At 39.2% G+C, this 11,583-nt stretch overlaps 1 protein-coding gene across 7 annotated transcripts in view; it reads left to right on the top strand.

Annotated features, from left to right (window-relative positions):
* The window catches only part of LOC110465227 (golgin subfamily A member 4-like), an 88,467-nt gene extending 77,145 nt beyond the window's left edge, over positions 1-11,322 (top strand). For 6 of the 7 annotated variants that reach the window (XM_021520904.1, XM_021520909.1, XM_021520906.1 and 3 more), the window contains 11 exons: positions 1,660-5,958; positions 6,822-6,935; positions 7,233-7,355; positions 7,765-7,867; positions 8,057-8,177; positions 8,384-8,527; positions 8,990-9,113; positions 9,356-9,442; positions 9,740-9,872; positions 10,033-10,140; positions 10,606-11,322. In XM_021520904.1, the coding sequence (XP_021376579.1) occupies positions 1,660-5,958; positions 6,822-6,935; positions 7,233-7,355; positions 7,765-7,867; positions 8,057-8,177; positions 8,384-8,527; positions 8,990-9,113; positions 9,356-9,442; positions 9,740-9,872; positions 10,033-10,140; positions 10,606-10,730 (5,481 nt within the window). In that variant the 3' untranslated portion in view covers positions 10,731-11,322. The remainder of the gene's footprint in view (positions 1-1,659; positions 5,959-6,821; positions 6,936-7,232; positions 7,356-7,764; positions 7,868-8,056; positions 8,178-8,383; positions 8,528-8,989; positions 9,114-9,355; positions 9,443-9,739; positions 9,873-10,032; positions 10,141-10,605) is intronic. The other variant, XM_021520907.1, reaches the window with a different exon arrangement.
* The last annotated feature ends 261 nt before the right edge of the window (positions 11,323-11,583 follow it).

The following is an 11,583-nucleotide window of genomic DNA, read 5'->3' as shown; positions in this document are numbered from 1 at the left end:
CTGTATCTTACTACATGCTAAACTAGTGTAAACTAATGTGGAACCCTTACAGAATTGGGGAATTTCTCGTATGTCTTCTGCTAAGGGGGCATGATGGAAGCAAAAATTAATCTGATGCCACCATTTCAATACATAGAATCTCTGTCTTTTCTCTCCTTAGGATCTCTGTCTTTTCTCTCCTTAGGATCTCGGTCTTTTCTCTTCTTAGGATGTCTGTCTTTTCTCTCCTTAGGATCTCTGTCTTTTCTCTCCTTAGGATCTCTGTCTTTTTTTCTCCTTAGGATCTCTGTCTTTTCTCTCCTGAGGATCTCTGTCTTTTCTCTCCTTAGGATCTCTGTCTTTTCTCTCCTTAGGATCTCGGTCTTTTCTTTCCTTAGGATCTCGGTCTTTTCTCTCCTTAGGATCTCGGTCTTTTCTCTCCTTAGGATCTGTGTATTTTCTCTCCTTAAGATCTTTGTCTTTTCTCTCCTTAGGATCTGTGTCTTTTCTCTCCTTAGGATCTCTGTCTTTCCTTACTTCTCCACTTTTCCTTTCTGGTGTTGTCTTCCTGGGCACCTGTCTTCATATGAATTGTTGCAAGGATTTTAAACCTGAACCAAACCAAACCAGAGTGTACTTTTTATGCATCTTTCTTACATAGGCAGTCTTGCACTTGATATGTTTCTGCTTCCTTAGCTTGTCACTTTATACACGTATAATGTAGATATTTTATTCATACATATAGTTTAACATGTTTATGTTGATTTGTAATTCTTGCAAATATGAATTTGAATATTGATTAATTGGGGAAAATGTTTTTATTCATTGTTGATGTAGAAAAGCTGAAACATAAATCTTGCATTGTGATAGAGGATTTAAAATAATTTTTGAATGCAAAACTTCTGAAGGAGCAACCTCTAATTTGTGAACAGAAAGGGAGCAAAATGAAGGTTGTGATATACGTTTTTTTGTATAAACAATGCTGTAATAGGACTAGCTTATCTAATAGGTACAAATAGCCCTCAGGTTTTGTTATGAAGAAGTGTGTAAAAAAAACCTCAACAAATGTCCATGTAGATTACAGGACAAGACATTCTCTTAAAAAGCAAGGAAATGATTTGATGTGTTTACAATATTTCCTCTTAATTTCCAGCACACAAGTTTCTACTTTCCTGACCTCTTTTGCCCAGATTTCTTGTGATAGCTCTGCATGCTATTGCAGCAATGTAATACAGAAGCATGACGAAGGACGAGACAGAAACATGTATTTAGGAACATTTCAACAGTTATAATGCATAGCTCATTGTAAATAATATCAGGGGATATCTCACAAGATAATATCTAAAACATGAAATGTCTAACCAGAGAATATCTTAATAGGAAATGTCCAACCAAAGATTATCTTAATAGGAAATGTCTAACCAAAGATTATCTTAATAGGAAATGTCTAACCAGAGAATATCTTAAAAAGGTAATGTCTAACCAGAGCTTATCTTAAACAGGAAATGTCTAACCAGAGCTTATCTTAAACATCTAAATACATATTATTTTGAACAGGAGATATTAACAAGATTGTACCATACTGTCTCCTTTAACATGACACAAATTATATTGTGATGTCTTCAATCCATTGTTGTGAGATTGTAATGTTTCATAACCAGTTTCGTTGTTTTCTTGCAGGTGACGACAATGCGACGCCAAGTGAAAGAAGCCAGAGATACGATACAGAAAAACAAGGTGGAAATTGAAAGTCTTCGCTCCAAACTTGACATGTCAACATCCAAACTGACTGGCACAGAAAGAGCCCTCTCAGAGGCTCTGAAAGAACTGAAGAATGAGAAAGATAAACTGATGAAGATGTCTAATGACTGGAATAAAAAGATTCGCAATTTAGAAGGACAGTTAAAAGATACAACCCATAAAATGGAGCGACAACGTGACAGTTTGAATGTGAAAGAAACGGAATGCAAAAGATTAGAATCCGACGTAAAAGCAAATAGTCAAAAAATGCGTGAACACGAGCGTGAAATTCTCAAATTAAAGGCTGTGGAACAGGATAATAGGCAGATGAAGGAGAAAACAGAGGACATTGAGAGAAAAATGGCAGCTTTAAAGTTGGAAGTCAAAGAGAAGGACATGCACTGTAAGAAAGTAGAGAGTGAATATGAACACCATATTGTGGCACTGGAGCAAGAGTTCGCTCAGGAAAGGGATGATATGGATCAACATTTGGAGGACATGAAAAAGAAATTCATGGAGGCCCAGGAACATTCCAATGCCAGTAATACTATTCCAAACAACATGGCTGCCATTTTACAGGAAAAAGACATGATCATCGCCCAGTTGGAAGACAAAATGATAGAAAATGATAAGAAATTCATTGACATGGCTGACGAACTGCAATCAGAACTAGATGAAAGTGTGGTGTTGCAAAATAATCTTGAATCTGTGCAGAAGGACCAAAGTAAACTGGAGAAAAAATTAAGAGATCAGGAAAAGTTGTATTCAAAAGTCGTTTCAGAGAAACAGAAAGGTGAGGAAGAAAATAAGTCACTTACTCGCACCATGGAGGAGTACAAAAAGGAAAGTCGTGAACTCGGATCTCTTCTAGATTCTGAAAAGAATGCTGCTGTTAAATGGCAAAAGGAGAAGAAGGAGCTGCTCAGTAAAATTCACACTTTAGAGGACAACAGAGATACACTTCAACAGAAGCTAGATAACAAAGGATCCAAGATGTCACATGACAGTACCAACTCTGAAGAAGATCGGAGTAAAATATCAGACATACTCGGTAACTTTGTTGTTGTGGAAGCAGAAATGTCAGAAGTTACTAAAACAATGATAATCCTTCAAAAGAACTACACAGATATCTTATCAAAGCAATCAGAAAAAAGTCAGTCTCAATTGGTTGGCATGGGACCTGTAATGGCAGACATTGTACATCGCTGTGCACATTTACAAGACCTTTTACGTGAAGGCTCTTCTGATTTGAGTACACCAAGAACAACAGATCAAGGGCAACAATCTGAAGAGTTCAGTCAAATGAAGGTCAAGTATGATAATTTAGTGATTGAATCAAACAAGTTACGGAAACAGTTGGAGGATATGTCAGGTCGATCCAAGGACACACAAAACAGTAAAGAACTGGAGTTGAAACTGGCTAAACAGGAAAGTGTGTATAAACAAAAGATACAGGAAATGGCAACTCGTGTAGATGACCTTACTGGAATGGTGAAACATGCTGGTCCAAGTAAGGCCTCTAGTCCTCAGAAGCCCAAGAAGCAGGAGGAGGCCTCTGCTGTCCTTTCTGCTGAGATAGAAGCCGAGCTAGGTCTGCTAGAGGACCGCATTGCTTACATAGACCAGGTGCTGCGGACCCCTGACATCAGCATGTCAGGTGAAGATGAGGAAGAAGAGGATGATGAGGATGAGGAATCTGACAGTTTCATCAGCTCTGATGATGAAATGTCAGAGGAAGATGAGGAAGAAGAAGATACTAATGAACTCAGTGGAGGATATGAGAGTAAGCGTCTTATTGGAAAGTTACGTGCAATGAGAAATCAGCTGCAAGTTACCAACTGTAAGATTCAGGATCTCACAGAAGAAATGACAGAGAAAACGTTCCTCAAAAACAATTCTTCAGGAGAGGGGGATGAAGGGTTGAGGCAGACCCTGGACAAGTGCAGTGACGCGGTTGATTCTCTGACCAGTCGCCTGATTGACAAGGTCAAGGCTGCTAAACTAGGCGGCGCCAGCTTAGAGAGCAGCTCTGCTGAGAATATGGTTGCATTCCAAAACTGTGTGAAACAGATGCGAGATAAATTAGTAGAGGTAAATTGTATGGTGGCAGAACATGAAGCACTAGATGCAAAGTCTTTAAAGATTGTTCATGAAAAATTGATGAACCTATTAGAGTATCTTAGTCATCTTCAAAGATTCAAACATCAGGATTTCGACATGTTGGGGAGGATCACACATCAGGATCTGCAGGCAAAAGCTGTGATAACACGACGTGAAAGTGGCATCAGGAGGAGCCGCCTCCACTTCGAGGAAAAGGTTCATTTATATGCTGATAGGTTGTCTGTGGAGGCCATTATACTGGGACAGATGGCCTATCTGGTACAGCGCTACCAGATGGGTGACGTGTATCGCGATCTACTGTTAAAGGAGATTCAGGATGTGAATATGGTCATCCTCGACTTGGAACGTAAAATAGATGATGCCACGAAAACAAACAGCTCATCAGAAACTGGTGTAGACATTGTCTCATCTTACGCAGCCATTTTGGCAGAGAAAATAGTTCTAGAAGGACAACTGGCATCATGTGCAATGGCAGCAGATAATCAAACAACTGACGATACGGCGGTGTTGTCAGCACTTCATATCACAGAAAACCCGTCAATCCTTGCCATGGAGGTGTTCTTACGGTCTCAGGTCGACTCATCTGTTCATCAAAAACTCCACCAGGCAACAGAGCATATGGATTCTGTCACTGGTCACATCATCACTAGGTCATTGGTGCAGGGGGAGATAACTCATGCATTAGCAAGGATGAAATCTCGCTTCTCTTTGAAAGACGGTGTGCGCGACGTAACAGACCTCCTGCGCCAGGAGCGCAAGTTCTCACATGAACAATTGTTATGTAAGTGTGAGACCATGTGTAACTCAGTTGATGTGTACCAGGCCCTGGTGGTGTCCTCACTACGATATCACGCATGCCTGGCACAGTCCCCAAAGATTGGAGAGAATTTGTGTACAAAAATGTCACAGTCATTCCACAAACGCATAGAGGAATTCCAGGAGAAACAAAGTACTTCAGAAGGAAGAGAACAGAACAGGTGTCAACACATTATAGGTGCACTGGAAGTAGAACTAGAATCAAGTGTTAGAAACTTTAAAGAACTGGAACAGCCAGATTTACTAGACACAGAGGATGCAATGTCAGACGTGACAGTCGGGTCCGTAGAATCAACAGTGTTACAGTTAGCAGACATTCTCATGCATAGAGCTATAATCAAAGGTACAGTAGAATATATTACAGATATGGTTAGCTCAGGAAGCTTTCCAGAACTTCCTAACACAGCCGTATTCTCATCAGAACATGTACTCGGTGCTGATCAGAATGAGACCATGCAGGTTCTGGCACGATCTCTTTCAAATGAGGCAACAAACAAGCAATCCTTGGCAGCAGAATTGAAAAAATTCAATCCAGAAAATGCTGCAAGTTCAGAAGAATGTTCTCGGATAGTAGACATTTTAGGAATTGTCCCAGATAGTGAACTGTGTAATATTAATGTAGGGACGTACGGTGAGAATCTATTACGGGAAGCTCTCCACCAAGCACAGCTTACATACATGTCCTACAAGATGAAACTACACCATGAGAGAAGTATGCGCGAGATGAAGATGAAAATCGAGGCGGGTCAGAAAGTTGACCTTCCTTCAGATTCCAGTCGGGAAGCTGAAGGGGACATTCATGCTTCCTTGTCAGTGTTTGAGGAAATTTTAGAAACCAAATTTGAGGATGAATGTGAAGTGCTTAGTATACTGGACAAGGAAATCAAACAGTTAAATTCTGTGTCAACAGATTCCAAAGAAAAAGGATATAGTCAACAACTCAACAACCTCATCTCTACATTTGAAAATGAACTAGCTGTCTCGCAGGAACGGCATGATATCCACGTGGATGTCCTGCGTCAGGAAGTTAGCAACATTGTCATGCGCCTTGAGAAGATGACGGATGACTATGAGAAGGAGAGGGAGGTAGTGGTGTCGGAGTACGAAGGCAAGGTCAGTAGTCTACAGGAGGAACTAGAGACTATCCAGGTCGACCATGAGGAGGAGCTGGAGCAGGTGCGTCAGGACATCATGACTGCAGTCAGTGCCATCCGTGCCAACGAGGAGGAGGTAGATGGTCAGCTGTCTGACCAGGTCAAGGGGCTCAACCGGCAAATCATCTCTCAGAAGGGTACCTTCAGTGTAAGTAAATTAACTGATTCTCTCAAAAAGGTAGCAGCCTTCAGTTTTAAATAGGCTAACTGATTGCCAGTCCAAATGGTAGCAGCTTCAGTTTTAAGAAGGCTAACTGATTGCCAGTCCAAACGGTAGCAGCTTCAGTTTTAAGAAGGCTAACTGATTGCCAGTCCAAACGGTACCAGCTTCAGTTTTAAATAGGCTAACTGATTGCCAGTCCAAACGGTAGCAGCTTCAGTATAATTAAAAGTAACAATGATATTTCAGAAGAAAACCAGTTTCATTGTAAGTAAGTTTAATTAACTGTTCATATTGTAGCAGCTTCATGTTACTGTGCTGGTAAGTAGGTAACTAGTTATCTCTCAAAAGGGAAGCAGCTTCAGTATAAGTAAAAGTTGCTATGATATTTCAGAAGAAAACCAGTTTCATTATAAGGAAATTAACTGATCATCTTGTAGCAGGTTTATTATACTGTACTGGTAAGTCAAAAACTAACTGACAATCTTTCATAAGAGAAGCAACTCTGTTATATTCATAAGTAAACTGACAGATCATCTTTTTAAAGGTTAGCAGGTGCATTGCAAGTAAACTCACTGATTGTATTTCAGTATAAGTGGTCTTTCATAAAAACTCAACATTTTCAGTCTTTTTGGTCTTCAACTTATGACATAGTTTGTGAAATCTGTTTGGTTTTAAAATGTACTAGTTCACATCAGTAATACTGTACCTTAGTATGTTAAATTCTGTTTGGTTTTCAAACCTTGTTTACCTTAGTAATACTTTTGTGTTTTCAAACCGGCACTGACTTTGTAGCCAGTAGGACAGATTTAAGGTTTTGTTGATATTTACACAATTAACTTGTTTTACAGGTATTGCTGACAGAACTTCAAGAGAAGCTGGCTGAATCCAACTTAAGTCCTACACTGTCTACTCAGGTGCAGAAACTTGTCGATCAACTCCAGGAGGCTCTCAACAGTGGCACGGTAAGAATGAGTTTGTGCATGGTCTGGGTTGGCATAAAACAAAATAGTTTGTCTCCTACGAGCTATGTTTTTTTACAGTTATTTCATTAAGTGTTTTTAATATTCATCTGATCATCTTTACCATGAAATATTACCCGTTACACTTGTCCACCCGGCACCACTGTCATTTGTCTGATTTGTGGGTGATTTTATGAATTTTTTAAGTTTTTGAATTTTTACCACGAAACTGCTTGTATACACTTGCCCTGTGTTTGGTTGTGACTGACATGGCCATGTTGTTTGTTTCCTTGGATACAGGAGTTTGAGGATCCCCTGTCCCCTCTGCCTGTGTCCTCACCCCCTCCACTGCCTGTCGCGCCACGGAAGTCTGAGTCACTCAGTGATGTCCCAGCCATGGAAACACTCAACCTCACTGATGATGTAAGCTATCCCAGCATGCCTGGTTGAAATTAACCTGACCTGACCTTGTTTCGCTTTGTTGGAAAATTTATTTGAAATTTGTCTTATTTTTGTTGATGTTTGTTATCAGCACATATACCCCGTATACAGTTTGGGAACAGTAAGAATCTTGTCACCTGGATCTCTACAAGTTTCAGTACTATCAAACTTTCATGTTATGTTCAGTTCAATACTTTGCTAATGATCATTTTATAGCAAACATCGTTTATCCGATGGGAATAAAGCTGGCTGGATTAATGAGACTCCAGTTCAAGCATTTATACTCGTAAAGATGATTAATTGTTATCCTGATAAGGATCATACCTGTAGATGATACTCCTTTGGTCCTGTCTTGGACAAATCTCAACTAGACAATCTTTGTTGTTTTTAGTCATTCCATACTCTGGACAGATCTCAGCATGATTATGAATTAGAACTACTGAAACGAGAAAAGGAAGAAGCACTGGCAGAAGAAGTCAAAACGACCAAAGCAGGTAAGGAATAAAAAATTCAGTTACATTGTATTGTCGTTGGGACCATAAGCATTTCTAAGGCATAGTAAAGTTTTGAATTGAAGATATGGATATTGTAAATCATGAAAATGGCTGATATTGTGTTTACAAGGTCAATGCTATGTTGATAATGAATATGGAGATGCCTCTGATACATTCTCTTTATTATAGCTCTGGACGCAATGAGGAAGGCTTATGAGGATGACCTTGAGGAGGAGAAGGAAAGATACAGGATTGCTCTCAAGACCATGTACAATGACGACTACATCCAGGAAATACGTCGACAACAAGAGTACGTATTTCACCAATAAAATAAATGAAGATTCTGTTGTTATCTTCTAGTCATTGTAAATTTGTGTGTTTATATGTGGACATGTAAGCCTTTTATGTATAGACACATTTTGGAGTGGGGAGCCTCTATCATAGTAGGTGCGACTCTTGGTAAATTCCTGTAAGCTATCGTAACATATAGTAACAGTAGAGTTGTTGTTTTGACAGTGAGGAGCTGGTAAGGGTAAAGGAGGAGCTTAAGACTACTACCATGCACTACGACAGTAAGTGTGAGGACTACAAGATCATGGAGGAAAAACTCAACAATGTCAAGACGGAATACGAGTCTCACATACAGCATCTGGTCAAGAGGTAAGAAAGTGACAGGTCAAACTGACCAGTGAGTCATATGTTAAACATCTAGCCCTTAGCTAAGAAGTTCTCAGGGCAAAATTCATGAAGCATTCTCTTGATCAAGTGAATTTGTAAGTCATAGGTCAAACATACTGCCCATTAGAAAGTAGTAAGCAGGTCACACTAGACTTGATCAAATGTTTTACTCATTGTACAGGTTGGTTGAAGCTGCCATCTGAATGTCTATTTTTTTACAGTATTGTTTTGGCCTAAATGACTTTGATTGTTGATGGGCATTACAAACCAAAAACAAATAAAAAACATCCTACTATCTACCTTGGTGAACGGAATCTGAAGTTAATAAATAGATAATGTGATTGACAGACAACATGTCTTGTTACCAGAGATATTACTGAAGTAGCTGTATGTATTCTGAACTTAAACCCTGTTTTAAATCATGTATTATTTTCTACTTTTCAGTAATCAGCACTTGAATGAGCTTGTGAATGAGGAGATTGGCAAACTGAAAGATTTTATGGAGAACAGGTCGATGGGACGTATCCCAGGTAACGCCACATTGGAGGAAGAGCTATATGATGCCCAGGTAAGTTGTCATTTAAAAATAATCATTTAGGAGACTGTCATCAGCCAAATACCCTGGACCCTAGGAAACACTGCATTAATTAATGTTCATCAGAATCCTAAACATGACTATATTCCTACAATATTACGGCGTACAAGTGAATTTGGAAAATTATTGATTACAATACAATTAGTTGTTATAAGTGTGCCTTATTAATTGTTACTGATGGTGGTAATTTTACAAGTGTACATGCTATATTTCAGATTATGGTACGAATGAAGGATGCTGAATTACAAAAACTCAGGTCACAGGTGAAGAATCTGGAGAACAATCTGGAAAGAGTGACAGAGGTAAACTTTTTGTGGATTGTTACTTTAACCGTATCTATACCACAGGAAAAGATTCTATTGATCTATACACATGAAATCTTGTAATACAAATTTGCTGTTCAGCTTTCTTCTCATGATCTATTCTTATTGTCAGTGTTGCCATGCTGGTTAGCTGATCAAATTATATGTGATGTTACTTAGTTGTTAAAATGCAGATGTTTAAAAATTATCCTCTGTTTTAAAAAATGTTTACAGAAACAAATAATATTTCTTGTATGAAAGATTATGTATTAGACTGAGTTTGTTTGTGACTTACAGGAGCAGAGAAATAGCATGACCCAGTACTTACAGATGTACAAGAAGGTGCAGGAACTGGAGGCCAAGCAGAAGAGCAAGAAACAGGAAGAGCAGGACCATGACTCCCGGCCTACTAACCGCTCCCTCCGCCGAAGTAAGTCAGACCAAGTCCACACATGTACTTTCTCTATTACAACCTCCAATCAGAACTTTGTATGCTGTTGCTGATAGTGATGATGTAGACTGTGAAAGTATATTCGTCTCGGTATATATATATTTTAATTTCCTAAATGTATTTTACTGTCTGATCACAGCACCGTCCTTCCACCATCGTGCGAGGAGTCCCAGTCCACAGACTTCTGGCAAGAAGGACGAGCATCACAGTCGAGACTCGCATCGACGGCGCCACCTAGATGCACGTGGTATGTTTGAATCTAGACTATCATACAATACATTGGCAATATGTTTTCAATTACAATGAAAACTAAAACTATTTAAAGGGATTCATAATTGGCGAAGTTATTACTTTTATTTGCTTTAACATTTAACAAAATCGGAAAAGTATGTAGTCAATTTGTGATAGTTATCACTGGTAACAGGTTTAGTTGTCGCATCAATCTACTGTCGGACATGTGCAACCTTATTTCAGTGACTCCGAATAGGAAAATCTGTGTTCACCAAATGTTTCCAGTATCAGTCTAGGAGAATACAATTTGACCATTCTACATGTAGTCAATATAACTACAAGTACTATTATCACTGCAGTCCTGCCTCAGACACCATGGGATGGCCACCTGAAGACCAGAACTGAGGATTTAATCCCTATAAAATATCATTTCTCAATCACGTTACACCATTACTAATCTGTTTACATCTCCTCCTTGCAGACCTGAAGAGATCCAAAAGTAGTCCAACCATTCCCTTTGTGTTCGGGGGCAGACTGCCCTCGTCGAGTAGTCTCGGCAAATCCTCCAGCTTCAAGTCTGCCAAAGCTATGAAAGCCTCCAAGTAACACCACAGAATCTACACAACCACTCAACCACGTCGTTGCTACGGAAACCTGCAATGTTAAAACCTGTAACATGGAGAACTACAATGTGTAACCCTCGTGCACAAACATTGTTCAATTAGAGCATGTACATTGTTGTTGATATGTTTCTATATGAATCTGTTTGATGTATACGAATTTACTGAGTCCAATGTAAGGGTGTTTGTATACTACCTGTAGAATTTTCTGAGTCCAATGTAAGGGGGTTTGTATACGACCTGGAGAATTTACTGAGTCCAATGGAAGGGTGTTTGTATACGTGCTGTAGAATTTACTCAGTCCAATGTAAGGGAGTTTGTATACGACCTGTAGAACTTACTCAGTCCAATGTACGGGTGTTTGTATACGTCCTGTAGAATTTACTGAGGCCAATGTAAGGGTGTTTGTTTACGACCTGTAGAATTTACTGAGTCCAATGGAAGGGTGTTTGTATACTACCTGTAGAATTTACAGAGTCCAATGTAAGGGTGTTTGGATACGACCTGTAGAACTTACTCAGTCCAATGTACGGGTGTTTGTATACGAGCTGTAGAATTTACTCAGTCCGATGTAAGGGTGTTTGATGTGATATTCATCGCAAAGCGTTTGTTTAACATCAAAACTATATGTCTAGGGTGTTTGTATACTACCTGTAGAATTTTCTGAGTCCAATGTAATGGTGTTTGTATACGACCTGTAGAATTTACTGAGTCCAATGTAAGGGTGTTTGATGTGATATTCATCACAAAGCGTTTGTTTAATATCAAAACTATATGTCTTTCACTTCAGGATTCGGTATGAAAGTATTTTGCAAACAGAGCTATATTCCATGAAGTTT

Source organism: Mizuhopecten yessoensis, unplaced genomic scaffold (genome assembly GCF_002113885.1).
Source record: "Mizuhopecten yessoensis strain PY_sf001 unplaced genomic scaffold, ASM211388v2 scaffold11065_1, whole genome shotgun sequence".
Classification (NCBI taxonomy): Eukaryota; Metazoa; Mollusca; class Bivalvia; order Pectinida; family Pectinidae; genus Mizuhopecten; species Mizuhopecten yessoensis.
This window is presented reverse-complemented; position numbering and strand designations above follow the sequence as displayed.